The sequence below is a fragment of the Macaca thibetana genome, chromosome 11, assembly GCF_024542745.1.
Source record: "Macaca thibetana thibetana isolate TM-01 chromosome 11, ASM2454274v1, whole genome shotgun sequence".
NCBI lineage: Eukaryota > Metazoa > Chordata > Mammalia > Primates > Cercopithecidae > Macaca > Macaca thibetana.
Window position 1 is genome coordinate 73,230,163 of NC_065588.1, and position 18,262 is coordinate 73,248,424.

The 18,262-nt window shown below is 39.7% G+C and overlaps 2 protein-coding genes across 4 annotated transcripts in view; both read right to left on the reverse strand.

Annotated features, from left to right (window-relative positions):
- CSRP2 (cysteine and glycine rich protein 2) overlaps nucleotides 1-18,262 on the reverse strand; it is a 1,103,434-nt gene that overhangs the window by 184,081 nt on the left and 901,091 nt on the right. The window lies entirely within an intron of this gene.
- Nucleotides 1-18,262, reverse strand: part of E2F7 (E2F transcription factor 7) — a 44,593-nt gene that overhangs the window by 20,046 nt on the left and 6,285 nt on the right. For both annotated transcript variants that reach the window (XM_050749292.1, XM_050749291.1), the window contains exons 3-7: nucleotides 14,766-15,041; nucleotides 9,501-9,669; nucleotides 4,978-5,268; nucleotides 3,567-3,725; nucleotides 1,991-2,125 (exon numbers count right to left, since the gene is read on the reverse strand). In XM_050749292.1, coding sequence (XP_050605249.1) covers nucleotides 1,991-2,125; nucleotides 3,567-3,725; nucleotides 4,978-5,268; nucleotides 9,501-9,669; nucleotides 14,766-15,041 — 1,030 coding nt within the window. The remainder of the gene's footprint in view (nucleotides 1-1,990; nucleotides 2,126-3,566; nucleotides 3,726-4,977; nucleotides 5,269-9,500; nucleotides 9,670-14,765; nucleotides 15,042-18,262) is intronic.

The window sequence follows — 18,262 nt, forward strand, 5'->3', positions numbered from 1 at the left end:
CTTTCTCTCATGCCAAATCAGAGAGTTCTCCCCGTTCTGTCCCGTGGTGCAAATACATGAACTTCTCGACTTCTCAACAGCTGCTCATCTTCCAGCTATCTTACTTTCTTTTTCTTTCTTTCTTTCTTTTTTTTTTTTTTGAGATGGGGTTTCGCTCTTGTTGCCCAGGCTGGAGTGCGATGGCGCGATCTCGGCTCACTGCAACCTCCGCCTCCCGGGTTCAAGCAATTCTCCTGTCTCAGCCTCCTAAGTAGCTGGGATTACAGGTGCGTGCCACCATGGCTGGCTAATTTTTGTATTTTTACTAGAGACGGGGTTTCATCATATTGGTCAGGCTCATCTTGAAGTCCTGACCTCAGGTGATCCACCCGCCTTGGCCTCCTGAAGTGCTGGGATTACAGGTGTGAGCCACTGTGCCCAGCCCAGCTATCTAATTTTCTTCAATGGTACGACCACCTTTGAGTCCTTCCTCTCTTTTAATCATTGTCCGAAGACTCTTGGTTAATTCTGTCTATCACATCTAGTCCAAATTTCTTGCCTTAATTTTTGAGGCCTTCCAAAAATGCAGTCCCCAGTGATCACACTGTAACACTGTATCTCATTATTTTTTATCCCATGTTCTCTTCATCCTTCCAAAACCTAACAGCCCATCAGAACTTAATTTGTATCCTCTCTGAATGCCTATAGAGCCAGTACCACCCCATCTAGAGTGTAATTGCTCTCCTAACTCTCAAATGTGTGCTAACTATATGCCTAATTATAGAAGCTCATTAACCAAGTAAAGTGAGTAAGGCACTGTTCTGGATACTATGGGGTAATCAAGGATGAATAAAGATGATGTCTGGTCTCAAATGTGTAGGGCAGGGACGACACCATCGTATCAACCTCATCCAGCACAAACCGCACAATACTCAATTGCAGTCATTCAGATGAGACACTCTGCTCTGGGCTATCAGGGAAAACTTCATAGAGGAGTTGACATTTGAGCCAGATCTTGAAGGTTGAGAATATTTTCATGTTAAAAAGAAGAGGGCTTCACAGGTGAAAAGAACGGGAGAAACCAGAGGCAGAAAGGAGAAAATGGCAAAGTTGTATGCTTCATGCAGGTAGGGACTGTGTCACCCACATCTTCAATCTCTCAGGGCCCTTAGTATAGTCACTGGCACACAGTCCACACTCAGTGTGTATGCACTGGGTTGAATTTGTTATACTTGATTTTAAGTGGTTTCATCTAGATCCTAAGTGAATAATGTGCTACAAGTGAGGTGGAGAGCTATATAGTTATAAGCCTGGGTTAAGTGGCTCACATTTATACCACTAACACCAAAATCGGAAGGGTAATTTAAAAATGACTTTAATGGCTTCTTCCCAGGCAGTACAGCTGTATGTAAAATAGCTGGTGCAGTTGGATCTAGTCCCTGATTGCTCATATATTACCCATGAAATAAGTAGAAGATAATATCCTCTTTGACTCCTGTTTTGTAAAATTATATTTATAACCTTTTAAATAAAAAAGTCCATTACATTCATACTATATTTAGATGCAATCTTACCACCTATTAGTTTTGTGATAGTAATTGATGTGATTTTTACTCATAATTTTTACATTATGTAGAATTTCAAAGAGAAACCACGTTTTATGCTGCTAATGTAGCAACAACTGAAGTTCAAAAGAGGTGTCATTTTTAATTCTCAGTCCCAAACTTTCAGGAAAAAGCTTCAGAACAAAATTTAAACAGTTAAAGAGCTGTAAATTAGTAGAGATACTCCCACGTTATAAACGCTCAGTATTTCTTTTCCTACTGTGTGTGGGCAAACCAGCACGCACAATTTGTAGGCTAATGTTAACCGTTCCAAGAGTGGAGTCACATGTCTATTTTGTATGTGACATGGGAAAAGATCAGTCTCACTGTGTAGTAGATGTGAGACCTGAAAAAGGAACTGAGAATTGGAAATAAAACAGCCTGCTAGCAAAACCACGCCACCTTACCATTTGAGCTGAAGTCTACAGGCCCGATCCACTTGAAGGCTGGTTTACGGCCTCGCTCTTCTGTTACATGCACTTTCTTTATCAGAGCCAAGCTGGTCAGAACATTGGCTATGTCATAGAGGCGTCGTACCTTTGCTTGAAGATATAAAACACGATTATGATCATGCTGCCTGTGACACCATAACAGTTTAGTTTATGTGACAGGTAACTTTTCTCAGCTGCCATATAAACCTCGGGTGGAAAGCAGCAAGCTGGGATGAGGAGACCAGTGGCTCTGTTATAAAATCACCCAGGATTTATGTACCTGCAGTATCTGAAGGCTAAGGGAAGGTCAGTGTGTCCTTACATTTCCACAACTTCACACCTCTTACAAGAGGCACCTGGCGACACACAGGGAGCACTGTGATTGCAAAAACAGCAAGGGAGGGAATGGGCTGTAATTAAAGGCTTAGTGAATGTAATTCTGACATGGCAAGTCAAAAGCATGCCCTGAGTTTCTCCCAGCAGGAGACTGTGGTGCCAGCTCCACCAGGCAGCTGATCTGTGAAAATGACAAAGATTCCCCAGAGCTTCCTGTCAGGTTGCACTCCTGGGCACACAGGATGCTCAAGGTCAACAGTACAACTGTGCTAAAGACAGGCAGCTCCTCACCTGAAATCGTAGCATTCCAGCCACCCAGTGAGAAGCGGTTGGATGGGCCTCACCTGAATCTTAAGTGGCTTTGGGAGAAACACTTAAATATGTACAAAGTAGAGGAAATACTTAGGAGGGGTGGTAGCCCATGAAACAGGCAGGATAATGACCACAGAGTATTTTCTATTCAAGAAATGGATTTACAGGTAGGAAACCCACTTGACCTCGGTGTTAAGATCAAGCAAAGAAGTTTGAATTATCATCTAGAAATAGTAAGCATTCACCCCAGATGCAGCTTTCTTCTTCCCAATCCTGATTTTATCTAGCCACTTCACCCACAGGGTGACTGTAATTTCAGCTGGAAACAAAAAATAGCTAGAGAGTGTTGCAGCTCATGGTTTCCTGGGGCTTACAGGCTACCAGCAGCCCAGGGCATTTGGCTCAGTATCCAAGCCGGACAGAAAAGGAGGATGCACTGGGTGTGATGCTTGGAAACTCTCTCCCTGTCCATGTCCCACCACCCTTACCCTGGGCATTCTTCTGGTTCTTACCTGTAGACAATTTTCATCTCCACCCTTCAGAAGAGTATGCAGGGGGTGGGGAAAAAAGGGGAAAGAAAACTCAGACATTCTGTCTTGGATGCAGCATTACTAAAGAGAAATGCAAAATAATTCACACCCTCCCTAACCGGAGTTCTCAGGATAGTGTTCTGTTTTTTCACTCTACTGAAACCATCAAGAAAAAGGCACTGACAGGACTTTAAGCTGAATTCTAGTAGGTGACTAACTTACCTCTCACAGCACCAAAAACCTTGATGAATGCAGGAAAGGAGTACGTATGTCAAAAACAATATATATTTTTTTAATCTTGGAAGGAGAAAATATCAACACATGAAATCCCACCCTTTTTGTACTAGTAAGTTGATGTAGGTGAAGATTCTTACTTTTAAATTTACTATGGTCCGGGGCATCTTGGCTTTCTTCTATCAGTATTTTGGCAGCCACATCCAGAGTGACAATCTTGGTTTTGGAGACGAGGAACAGCATGACAAACTTCTGGCTCATAATTCTCAGAGACTTGTCTTTTCTACTGTTTGCAGATGCTACACAAGGAATGAAACAAAAGCATCAAAGCACATGATTTTCTACAAGAAAGACTATACTTGCAGCTTCCCAAAATGATCTAGCCCTATCAGCAGATGGAACGATCACCCTTGTCACAGGCAGAAGCTTACTGGACACACATTGCAGAAGTCAGCTCAGAAAGAAATGAGGCCGATTTTCTTGTGGCTCGTAAAATTACTCTACAGTAGGCATAAACTCTGAGATGCATATTTTAAACCACTCAATGCTTTATACTTATACTTCCTACAATAGAATCCATACGGTAGTTTTACCGAGGCAACTTCTTGGAAAGATTAACGTAGAATGATAAAAAGATAGGGTAGGAATGTAGAATTGTTTTTAGAACATCAAGTCTCCTCTCAAAGGCAAATTGCTATTCCATTTTTATTTCTCTGTGCCTGCAATATCTAGACTATACCCTAAACATAGTAGATGCCTGCCTCTTCCACTTCTTTTCAGAAATATGTGAATAAATGAACTATATAGAAACAGAAGACAGATTAGATATGTGCTCCTGTGGATGGCAGGCAAACCATCCCCGACAGATGGCTGTCTTCTCTGGTTATTAAGATAAGTACTAGTTCATGGGGTGGAACTAAAAGGCATGAGGCAGTGAATCTAATGAAAACCAGGCCCACCTTTCTTTCCATTTCTTATATTTGCAAGTGAGACGTGATACTTGTACTTTGTCATCTTAACAACAGGGATGAAGATCAATGGCTAAAACAAGAATAGGCTAAATATGAATTGGGAAGGAAGAATGCCGCCGATGTAAATAAAAATTCTGCACCAAATGAAAGCAGACGTTGTCTGTCTTTCTTATCAACATTTTCTGCGAATGGAGTTCTTTTCTAAGTAGTCTAAGTCTACTTCAGTATATAATTAGATAAAACTCTTTGAAAATATAACTTTTTCAATGTAAATCTTACAGTTGCACAAAAAGAAGCAGCATGGGGCTGCCAGTCTAAAAATGGGAGTACTGCTAGTGATCTATTCTCCCAACAGGCCAAACTCGAGTGAACTGCCATCGGCCAGGTTTGTTTAAATGAGGTCGAGCGGACAGTCCAGTTGGGGAGTCATCTGCTTTCCTTTCTCCAGTGAAGAGAATAAGAGGACATCTCCCCCCAGGTTTGTCAACCTGGCACCTCCCATCTGAGCAGTGAAACTCTGCAGAAAAGACCATCACTCGCTCTTTCTCTGCCATTACTCATGAAGCTACAATGGACTCACAAGAGGGATAGTCGGGTTCAGAGAAATCCAATAACTGTTGTTCCTGGGAATCTGGATCGCCATCTTTTCTACGTTCTCCAAATTTATAATCCATCAGGTCCAGCTCTTTCTGTTGGAGGTAGGCCATCTGCTCTTCATATTTCTGCTCCTCTCCTAGTCTCTGGAGGTTCCTCAGGGTTTTTGGCAGGCTGTGCCGTCCATGCCAGCCATACTGATTCTTAGCCACCCGGCTGACCAGATGCAGCGATTCCAGCACATTTACAATGTCATAGATGCGTCTCCTTTCCACACCTGTTTAAAAACAGAGGCCGATGGACATCATGCAGACAAACATTTTTGAAGAGAAGTTTCTTGAGGGCCTGGACTATGTCTGTGAACTACTTTGTCTGATCCCCAATATAATGCCCACTGCGTGGATGCTCAAGAAATTCAACCTGTAAGGATGCAACCAATAGAAATTATTCTTCTTTTTCCTTCTTGAGATCCAACCCTTACACAGATCTAAGATAAAACATCTACCTAGAGATGGTGACATTTCCATCTGTCTGACATAAACAGTACAGCAACTGCTCTTTAGACCCATCAGGCAAACCACACAAACATTTCAGCATGCTGAAATTGGTGGTCTGAGCAATACACGTAACAGTGTGCCTAATGGACACTTGATGAATGGATGGTTGACTGTGACTTGTACTCCTAATTTTGCAGACTATAAAATCAACTGTGTCCAATAACTGACACTTCCCCATTAGACAATACTATCTATCCTTTCATGAAGTTCCAATGATATAAAAATATTACCTTGATAACGCTCTCAATGGACCAGTAAGGAAAATGGATGCAAATATTATGTTTTCTATTTTGAACTGGAAATGCAGGTGTCAAGGGCTTGAATACCCTTCTCATATTGCTGAAGGAAGCCAGAGCTGGGGTTGGAACAACATGGGAGTCTCCTTTTGTTCATCATGGCTATTGACAATTCTCTGTGTTCTCATTCACCATAACCTGGCAAACAGCCCAAAAGTGAAGCACAGAGACTCCAGTACAAGCTGACCACGAGGCTCGGCAGCTCACTACTCACTTTCCCAACACTCCCAAGGCAGCTAGGATTATAAGCTGCCCATTACACCTAGCAAAAATACTTATAGTGGTTAAGGTCGGGGGCTCTGGGGTCAGACTGCCTACATTTGAATCCCTGATAAATCCCTTAGTAGCTGAGTGATCCTGGGAAGTTACTTAACCTTTTTGTGTTTTTGTATTTATCTTATATAATAATGAGGATGAAATCTAACTGTAACTGTAGAGTCCCCAGTAGGTGTTAATTTTAAATAAATACTTTTGTCATTACTTTTGGCATGACATTGGTTATACCTAAAATCCCTGCTAGCATGAGAGGTCATAGTAGAAACAGATGTTTTAAATCTCATGTCTGTGATTCATTCTGTTATCTAACAGGCCCTTGGGCCTATAGCAAAAGCCTCCAGGCATCTTGCAGAAAACCAGCCCAGCTACAAAGATGCCTTCTTTCATTTGCCAGGAGCTGTTATATAATCAGGGCAGACTCTGAATGTAGCTGTTGGCCCTTCAAAAATTTAACATGAGAAATATACCAAATTACAATGAGAACTCCAGAGCTGAGAGGAAGTTCTATCACATGCATGAAGAAGCATTTCACAGTCAATCAGAACATTTCAGCTCATGACCCTGAAAGGCTTGTTACCCTCACAAGCTCAGGCTTCGGTGCCAGATGCCTGCTGGAAGGTGCTGGAAGGTGCTGGCAGGAGCAGGCAGCAGCCCCTTGTCCAGAACTGCCTGCTTCTTTAATCCAGTCTGTTTTCATGTATTAACACATCTTGTTTACAGCATAACATTATATAAACCTTCCCATTATAAATGTCATGTGACCGCAACTGACACCCCAGGGCCAGCCATATGCCTGGCTGTTTTGTTAGTTGATATCTGACGACAAGCTGTTAAGTCTCCATCTAGTGGCTAGACATCCCAAGAAGGGAAAATAAAAGAAGTTTCTGACCATCCAGATGATTCTCAGGATGCATAGTGGTTGCTTAGTAGGTGCTTTTGGTGAAAACCAACATGACAGCTGCCTGTCTGCACAATCCCTTACCTCTTTCATCTGAACTGAGCTTAACCATCCACTGGCTGGTGCACTAAAAAGTTCCATTTCACAGGTCTCAAGACCTGTAGATTACTCTGGGGGCTTGCTCTGTCAGAACGGTTTTCCCTGCATTCAGTCTTCTTTTTCTTTTGTATTGAAGTCATTCTATTAACCCCAATCATGGCATTAGTTATATGGTCAAGGATTTACTAATTTTTGCTATGCTTCCCTTAGTTGCTGGTGGGACTTACTAAGAATTCTCAGTCCAGAAAAATAGTTTCCTAGGCTGTGCTATTAAGTCACTCCCAGTTCTCTAAACTGTTACCCATGATATCCAGTGTCAAATCTACATAGCACTGGAATCTGGAAAACAATGCAATTTGAATGCTCTGCACATCCTCAGTAAAATACAGTCTTGCAGTCTGTAACCTGGGATGTAGCACAGAGTTCAGACTTAACCCCAAAAGATAGTCGGCAGTGAAATAGCTTCCAGCAAGGGACCCCATTTTATGATGTCACATGAAAAGATGGCATGCTTGTTTAGCAGGTCTGGGTCATCAGGAGGCACTGGGAAGCTGTTGTAAAATCTCTAGAGTTCTGCTCCAGGCAGCCATAACATGGGGTGTGCACAACCATCTGCAGTCATACGAAAGTAGGAGTCCACGTTTCTGTCCTCTCTGGGATGCAACACAGCCCTCAAACATTTAATCCTTTGTCTTCTGCAGGGACACCAGTGCAAGACTCCTTAATGGAAGTTGGGTACATGGAGGAAGTAGGCTTCATGAACCCCAATGAGAAGGGTATCAGACAATCTGTCATTTTACCTTTATTACTGTAAGACTAGTTTCTAGGACCCTGGACCCAAAAGCCCTCAACTGGCTCTTCACCATGCCTACTGGAAGATGCTGGCAGGAGCAGTCAATAGTGCCTTGCCCAAAACTGCCTGCTTCTTTATTCCAGTCTGTTTTCATATGTTAACACATCTTGTTGAGAGAGTATAACATTCCATACACCCTCCCTTTAGAAATGCCATGTGAATGCAACTGATACACCCCAGGGCCAGCAAGGGACCCCATTTTTTGATGCTCAGTTGGCTCACTTTCCCTTTTTTGATTAATTGCCCCCAATCTTAGAATACTATATTACACTTCTGAGCTCCAAATCGGCCCCCAAACCATAGCACTCTACTTCCTCTTCCTATAGAGATGGACAAGGCAGCTAAGGTATCGACATTCTAGGAAGAGCTGAGTAGAAACTGTTCCACATAATAAGAGCTCTCCATGCCAGCCATTGACTTTGGCATGTTACTGACATCATCCCTAACTTTGCTATGTCTCTGCAAGGTAGGTGCTGCGGTCTCTAAGTTATAGACCAAAAACAAAAAAACAAAAAAACAAAACAAAAAACGTTAATTCACTTTTTAAAGCTCTTACAGCCTGTAAATTAGAAAGCTGGGCTTCACATCTAGCATTATGTGACCCAAAGCCCAGCCCATGGTCTTCTTATCATAACCCACTATCTCTTCTTCTCAGTTTCCAACAACCAAAATCTATTTAGCTTTCAGCTTGAATAATTCAAGTTGACGTTCCTCTACTTGGGCACATTTCTCTAGGATATGGAGGAAATAGAACTAAGAAACAAACTAAAAATTATAATCTATCATTTATTTAGCTGATTTCTTCAGAACTTTTTCTTTTTTTGTGTGTATGTAAAACCTTCCTATTTTTAAGGGGACACCCTGACACCTTCAAGTCATTGTGATTTCTGCTTACTTAACGATTGTCAACAATACGTTCATTCTGGAACTAACTGCAATGTCCACTAGGGGTCTCTATTTTGAAGCAGGTGTATATATATTTCCAGCACATACACCCATCTCACATCATACACTCACGCACGTGAACACACGGATTCTTCTTTGTTATAAGATTTAGTTGTTTGAGTTATGTCCAAACGACCTTTTCCTAGTTTGACCCACTTGCTGTGCCAATCATCGTATAGGGCTTTAAACATAATGCTCTTGCTCTCAAATCTTGCTTTACAAAGTTGAAATCACACCAGTTCTGAACTCCTGGAAGCATTATTAAAAATAAAAAGCTATTTCTAAATAGTTTTGCATCTGTCTGAAGTAGGATGAATTTAAAATATGAGATACTAATTTGTAATGAAACTCTATTATAAAAATATATTTTAAGGTTAAAAGAGACTGCATTCTCATTTGGTCCTGGAGGCTCCCTGAAATTCTGTGTATAATGAAAACAAATTTGACAATGACAAAGGAAGCTCTGCCTATTCCTGTCTTCACCCAATTGAGGGGCCCACACTACCTCAACCTTCAGCCTGCCCAAGGAAACCAGTTTCCCACTGTAACTGGAGACAGGCCTCCAGGTAATCTGATGATACATACCAAGACTGACAGCAACTTCATCTAGGGAGATGGTAGTTTTCTCAGTTGACAAGGGATAACTTGGATAGCGAGCTAGAAACTTCTGGCACAGGAGTCCTAAACTTTTCTGTTTTCTGCTTGGCCTTTGCTTTTCAAATTCGTCCACAGCACTGTCCCCAACAACATCAAGCTACAGAGGGCAGATAGAAGGGAGGGGGAAGATGTCACAGTTAACATCCTAATGGAGAAACGGCAATGGCCAGTACTGGCAAACTGGGGGGACATCTCAATCCACACCATCCTAGATTCTGGTTAAAATACATTTCCTAATCTAATTCCCTGAATGTTTTATCTATTGTCTTCTTTGGACTGATTTTTTTTTTCTCCTTTATAATTTGAGGCTGAGTCTATTAGTGAAAAGTTTGACAAATGAAAAATGCGAGTCATTTACAGGTTGCTACGGTCTAGCTACTAGTGCGCTCGCTGGGCCTGTGGAATCAGCATCACCAAGAGCTTATGAGATGTAGAAGCTCAGGCATCAGCTATATCAGAATCTGCCTTTTCATAAGATTCTAGGTGATTTTTATTTGACGTGGAAGTTTCAGATGCACTGGTCTGCATTCTGTCACCAAACTGCTTTAGATTTTACAATTGACCAAAGGTTGATGAAAGTGAACGAAGGCAGTCCAATCATATTCTTCCTTATCCTTTTATTTGTAAATACATTAAACTATCATCCTGTCTCCTTAACCCACATTTGAAAGGGGCTCCATTCAAGCCCCAAGAAAGTAAAAGGCTTTTCGACAAACAGATTCAAGAGAAAAGTCATATAATCATTTCTATAGATTCAGAAAAAACATTTGATAAATTTAACAGTCATTCATGATTTTCAAAAACACCTTTAAAAAACTAGGAATAACACACCGGGGCCTGTTGTGGGGTGGGGGGAGGGGGGAGGGATAGCATTAGGAGATACACCTAATGTAAATGACAAGTTAATGGGTGCAGCACACTAACATGGCACATGTATACATATGTAACAAACCTGCATGCTGTGCACATGTACCCTAGAACTTAAAGTATAATAATAACAATAATAAAAAAAAACTAGGAATAACAGAGAACTTCTTCAATGAAGGGTATTCATGAAAACATCTATTTGTAAAACCTTGGACGTGTTCCCTTAAAGTCAGGAAACAATACGATGCCCATTATCACTTTCTCTTCTATATCATATTGAAGACCCTAGTCAATGCATGAGGACAACAAAAAGAAACTGAGGCACAGGGACTGGATAGGAATCAGCTACTTTCCTTCTGCAGAATATGCCACTATTCACACAAAAACTCAAAAGAATTTCAGACAAATCATTAAAAATAGTAAGAGAATTTAGCAGGGTAGTTGAATACAAGATACTATGTTTTTAAAAATCAGCTGCATTCCTATACAACAGTAACAGCAAATACATTGAAAAGACATCATTTACGATAGCAACAAAAATGATAAGGATTTTAGAAATAAATCTAACAAAAATCTATTTGTATAAAATCCTAAAACTTAGATTTTAAAGAATACTTAAAATTTAGTGAAATACACTGTCTTCATAGATAAGAAAACTCAGTATCTTAAGGAGGTTAATTCTTAATCTCTAGATTAAATGCAATCTCAATAAAATCCAATCTGAAATACACATGGCAGAACAGCCCAGAGTAGCCCACAGACTCTGAAGAAAAATAAGCTGAGGGTCCTGTTTTACCTGATTATCAGTGCTTATTACAATAGGGTATTAGGGCAGGGATGGACAATGGAACAGGAAGAGTCCAGAAACAGACACACATGTAAATGGAATTTTGATATGAAAGCAGTTGCACTGCAAGCTGAGGGGAAGAGAAAGATCTCCTGAATAAATGGTGCAGGGACAACTGATGATACGTATAGAAAAACAAAGTTGTATTCTTGACTCACACCATACACAAAAAGCAATTCCAAATGGATCAAGGATTTCAACATGTAAAGCAAATTTTAAATGAAGAAAATGAAGGAGAATATTTTTCTAACCTTGGAATAGGGAAGAGCTTCTTCAGACACAAAAAACATTACCCTTAAAAGGAAAAAATGAACTATATTAAACTTAAGAATTTTTGTCCATCAAGAAGTAACATAAAGGGAAAAGACAATTACCGAACTGAAAGAATAGATACATAACACATATAATATAGGTTTAGAATCATTATATAATCAACTCCTACAAATCCATACAACAACAACCAAAAAAAAAAAAAAAACAATTAAAATTGGCCAAGAACACAAACAGGCATTTCACAGAGGAGCAAAAAACATGATGGCCAGTAAACATGTGGAAAGAAGCTTAATCTCATGAGTAATCAAAGAAAAGCCAATGAATATCACAAAAAGATATACATTATATAATCATGAGATTAGCAGAAATTACTAAATTAGACAATTTCAAGTGTCAGAGAGGATATGGATGACTAAAACTTTATTTATTTCCGGGGGGGGAGGCAAATAGTACTTTGGGAAGCAATTTGGCATTATCTTGTGAACATCTGCATATCTAATGACCTAGCACCTCCACCAGTAGGTATGTACCCAAAACAGTAGTTCTCAAACATTTTGCTCACAGGACCCCTTTATGTTCTTAAAAATTACTGAGGACTCCACAGGGCTTTTTGTTTATGTAGGTTATCTATTGATAGTTACCATGTTAGAAATTAAAATTGAGGCAGTTAAAATGTTTTGTGAGAAAGGGGTATTTTAAATGTTATTTTTCAAATCTCTTCAGTTTCTGGATTAATAGAAGAGAACTGATTCTTGTGTTTGCCTTTTGTAGTCAGTCTGTTGCAATATCCACATCATGTACTTCCTGGAAGACTCCAGTGTATACTTGGGAGAGAATGAGAGTTCAAATGGCAAAGGTCTTTGTATAATTACGAAAAGAGTTTTGACCTCCTCACTCTCTGAAAACTGTCTGTGGACACTGAGGTCCCCAGATGACCCTTTGAGAACCACTATCCAAGGGAAACTGTTGTGTGTGTACACCAGGAGACATAAACAAGAACGAATATCATAGCATAGTCTGTATTAGCCCTAAACTGCAAATAGCTACAAACAGGAGAATGAATAAATTGTGGTGTAGTCATGCAGTGGATTATCATACAGCAATGAAAGAACTACAGCTACATGCAAAAACTTAAGGATGTATGTTGATTGACAAAAGCAAGTCCCCTAAGACTATACATACAAATTCAGAAGAGTGGTTACTCTGTTGGGGAGAGAGATGTAAATTAATTACATTGTACCCATTTTTGGGCTGAGAGGTAGATTCATGGTGTTAAAGGTACTGCAAAGGACAAGTGTATTTTAGATGATCAAATAGCCTATCAAAAGGTAATAAAGACTAGTTTAAAAAAGATATTAAAAGTCTGTTTTAACATTGAGTACCCCGAGACAGAAAGAAGGGAACACAATAGACACCAGGGCCTATTTGAGGGTAGAAGATGAGAGGAGGGTGAGGATTGAAAAACTACCTATTGGATATTATGATGATTACCTGGGTGACCAAATTATCTGTACACCAAACACTCGCAAAGTGCAATTTACCCATGTAACAAACCTGCACATGTACCCAATGAACTTAAAATAAAAGTTAGAAAAAGGAAAAAAAAAAAAAAACTACTTAAAACACTTGACTTTGATCTAATAAATCAGACATTAAAACCATCAGTATAATAAGTTTTCTGGATACAAGATCAATACACATACACACACAAATCAATTGTATTTGTATATACTAGAAACAAACTGTTGGTAATTGAAACTAAAAAAAAAAAAAAATACAATTTGCAATGGCATCAAAAAATTTGGAAACCTAGAGAGAAACCTGACAAAAGATGTATAACACCTCTATACCAAAAATTGTGAAACACTGCTGAAAGATATTAAAGCCCTAAATTTTAAAAGAAAGTCAGTTTTAAATCCGCCAAAATTTTAGGCATTTACTTCCTACAGGTGGTGAACATTTCTAGTGACTGATCAGCTAAAATCTCTCTATAAAGCCTGGGTAGAAACCAAAATTTTAATTGTTTTAGGGGCGTGTTTGGTAGAACAACTAGTTCTACCAAAGTAAGAGATCAACAATGTTACCTTGTGAAAGAGGTCACTAACAATTCCCACTGGCTGATTTTCACTTTGCTATATTTTTGTCAAAAAAAATTACAAAAAATCTAATACTTATATGCCTTTGACAACAAAAGGCATATTTAATCTTATTTAGTTTTTAGAACCCCAATAAAACCAGGACAGGTACCACGACCCTCATTTTACAGGTGAGTAAACTGAGACGCAGAGATCCTGAGTGACATCCCCCACTCACCCAGCTAGTGATTTGAACCCAAGGCCTTAGAAACCAGCTCCTTGTGTGTTGCACATCAAATATTAAACAGGAAGCCAAAGAACAGCCCAGACTTAAAAAAAGGAATTGTGAAATTCCTCTGGCTTCAAGCACGTAGGGACTACTGTGTGATTTGTATTTAGTTACGTGAAAGAATCTCTTACTACTAGCACTAATCTACCACTGCAATATATAGAACAGATTAAATTCATTTTGTTCTATGAATTTCAAGTTGTAATTCAAGACATCTTTTTTCTCTCTTTCCAATTACTTCATTTTGGCAATTTTTATAGCTTGAAAAATCCGCCAAAAAGAGAAAAATGGCTAAGAATACTGAAATCTGCAGAACTTTTCTTAGAAAGTCTAGGAAAAAGCTTGATGGGAAGTGAAAATAATTGACTTTTTTTTTTTAAACAAAGTATAGACATGCTGCTTATTCCACAGCACTGGTTCCCCACAGAACAGGTGATTTAACGATGGCTTAACGTCAATAGAGCCCCAAACTAACTGAACATATATAATAATGGAATTTCCTAAATAAAAACTATTTACATTAATATTATCCCTAAAATCTGGGCAAAATTAAAATTCACAGTAGCATTTAAATAATCTAAATTCCTTCATTAAATAAAAATGATTAAATATCATTTATCATTTTAAAATGAGCCCTCGTCCAGGGACTATCATACAGAAAAGAAAGCATTCATTATGAAAAATAAGATAGAATGAGAATTCTGCTATAAATCAAAAGATATTCAGTTTGCCACTGCTTTTGGCTTAATAGGAGCTGAAAAGTTGAGAGTTCTATGACTTTTTAATAATCAAGTAAAATTGTTTAAGTTCTATAAAATTCCTGAGAAGCATAGTCTGTTTACCTGTAGAGAATCTGTAAATGCATCGTCCTTGTTTTCAATGGGTCGGAATAGTCCCTTTTTCTTCTCCCGGTCCCTTATATCTGGGCTGGCAGCACTAATGAGCATCTTCAGGTTAGCTGTGGGTGTCCATGGTTCCACTTGCTGTCTGTCAACAAGCTTCACTGGAGTAATGGGATTTCTTTCTGGAGTAAACTTTTTTTGCTTTGATAAATCAATTGGTTCATTTTTTATTGGAGTCTTCGGGGCCATCCTTGAGCGATCAACAAATATATTTTCCTATTTTAAAAAAAAGACTTTTAGCAAGAATGAGAAAGGGCAGGTATCAGCTAAGAGTACACTTTGTTCCCACCATTCACTAAGACTTGAAAATACAAATAGGACCATATGTTTAGGGCTGAAAAGTATTAGGATAGGACTAACAAAAAGTAGAAGGCATCATGGGAATCGAAGAGTGGCTGCAGTGAGAAGTAGATTATAATCTGCTACTCCTTTTACAGCTATCTTTCATGGTATCTCTGTAAGAGAAATCACAACGTATCTGTTACTGTTGCATGTTTGTAACAGATGAGAACTATGAGGGTGAATGCCGGTTGAGTCCATATTGTTTCTAAGTGTCATCTTTTTTCAAACACTACTTACAAGTTTGCATTGACTAGTGAAGAGCAACAATGCTTTTGTAGTTCAATGTGCACCAGTGCTAATACAAGCACTTAGTAGCAGGACCAGTTAATGGAAGAGCATCCAACAAAATCCCACATTTTAAGTCAACCTAGAGAGCTCTCTAATGTCATTCTCCTACAGCAGTGCATCTCAAACTACCCATGGTAAAGGACTCATTTTTTTTAGATTTCCAAACTCCTGCTAACTGATATGTGACCTTACTTCATAGGACTAATATGCAACACAACTCCCACCAGATGGGATTTGCCATTTGAGTTTGTCACTCAAACTGACCCATAGCTTCTTCAACAAGAGACCACTAATCATAAGCTCGGATATGGTGGCAATACTGAATTGCTACTGAGGTTTATTTTTCTTCCTTTTTTTTTTTTTTTTTTTTTAAAGATAGGGTCTCACTCTGTTGCCCAGCCTGAGTACAGTGGTGTGATCGTGATTCACTATAGCCTCAAACTCCTGGGCATGTGCGATCCTCTTGCCTTAGCCTTCCGAGTAGCTGGGACCACAGACAACAGACATGCACCACTACACCCAATACTTTATTTTATTTTTTGGAGATAGGGTCTCGCTCTATCACCCAGGCTGGAGTGCAGTGGCATGATCACAGCTCACTGCAGCCTCAAACTCCTGGGCTCAAGTGATCTTCCCACCTCAGCCTCCCAAAGTGTTGGGATTTCCAGTGGTGTGCATAGTACAGTGGTGTGCACACCATTTCCAGTGCACACCACTGCACCCAGCTAATTTTTAAAATTTTGTGTGGAGACGGGGTCTCGCCATTTTGCCCAGGCTGGTCTTGAACTTCTGGCTTCAAGTGATTCTCCTGCCTCCGCTTCCCAAAGTGCTAGAATTACAGGCATGAGACACCATACCTGGCCCTTTAAAATTTTTTGTAGAGATTGGGGTCTCACTGTGTTACCAAGGCTCATCTCAAACTCCTGGCTTCAACTAATCGTCCCATCTTGGCCTCTCAAAGTGCTAGGATTACAGGCATGAGCCACCACACCTAGACTACTGAAGTTTTTAAGTGCTTAACTCCCAAGTTTCATTCTTTTTTGCACCCTGGTGATAGTTTGTGGAATAGCATCTACCTCCAGACCACACTTTGAGGTAGAATGTCTTTAATTCTAAGAAAAGATTAACAATGGGCCCATTGTAAAAAAAAGACGAAGTATATAGAATCCACCTTTGGAACTACCAAGTAATTAAAATGTATCTTTCCCCTAAAAAAGTTTCAAAAATTCAATATGAGAATTTGGTAATTCAATATTCAAAAACAGAAAGATACTGCTTTCTGTAGTATTCCCTTGCAGTCAACAGTGTCTTACATAATTACAAAGGGAGATGAATTATCTGTCACTCTGTCCCTGTACACTCTATATAGCTACTGAATGGTTGTGTTTTGGTTGAGCAGGGGTTTACAATAGTGTGTTCCTATAAATGAGCAATGTGTGAAGAGGTAAAATATTGGGAGAAACTGGAGTTTGTGTAGGCAAGGCAACTCTTGCTCCTTGGATCAGCAGAAGCTGCAAGCTAGCCATGGCAACATTCGGTGCTAGTGTAAGCAGAAGGAGAGGAGTCAGTGGAAGTGGTGATTTCTCATACTACAGTAAGTACCCGGCCCAGAGTGCTGCATCTACCCACCTCTTTTAACAAGTCCCTGTTAGCGTGCTATTCTGATAAAGGCTTCTACAGGTGAACTCTCAAGGGAAATTACTGTTTACTATGTGCCACACCCTGTTTCATGTATTTTGCATGTATTGACTCCTCATCCAATCCTGTGACATAGGCACTAATATTTTTCCATTGTATAGATGAAGAAACTGAGGCACAGAGAAGTCAAATAACTTGCCTGAGGTCACCTATGACCTCATTCAGTGTAAAATCATTGGTATGCAAGAAACAGCTGAAGGCAGAACTTTCTGAAATTCTGCATCTAAAAATGAGCTTGTGTCCTGGGTACAGACCGGGAGGAAGTTATCTTTTTCCCAGCTCCAACCGAAGGTAGCCAGCAAGCCACTGATCCCCACTAGCACCTAGGGAGAGGCAGCATGGGGAAATAGTTATATGCGCAGGATGTAGATCCAGCTAACCTGCCCCTGCTTACATATCAGCAGGGGTGAGTGTGGCAAGTTCCTGTACCTCACTATACTTTATTTCTCTCAACTGAAAATGAAGTTCATAAAAATACCAATCTCAAGGGTTATGAGATTAGTTCCTGGAATATAGGGAGCGCTCAATAAAACTTAGCTATTATCTTTTCCCTCTTTCCTATTCTTTATTACCATTCACTCGCATTTTGAGCTAAATATACTACAGCACATCATATTGCTATTTAACTTCCTGGATGTGTGTCTTGTCTCAATAACAAGACTGTGCTCTTGAGAAGGTCAGGAAGCAAGTTCTACACGTCCTGTTAGTCACAATTTTTGGCACAATGCCTTGCCCACTGCAGGTACTCAAAGAACACTGTGCTTTGATGAGTTATTCCAAAAGCTATCCTCATGGTGTAGGGTGTGGTCCAGGCATGCTGGGTGCACAGAGATTTACACGCCTTCTCCACTGCTTCCAACAGAGTTACTTTTTCCCTAGCAAGGGAGCAATTGAGAATGGATTATTTCTTCATACACTTTGATATATTTTCACTGTAGTTTACCGAATACTTAAAGTAGGATGGGAGTTAGGTCATGTGGTAGGTTATGATTGTATTACACCTCTACATCAAGAGAAAACAATGCTAAGCCAATTGTATTCTAGGGTCTCAGGTGGACAGAAAGTCAATTGCAATCTAGTCACACCTTGCTCCATCTATCTGTCCTGCT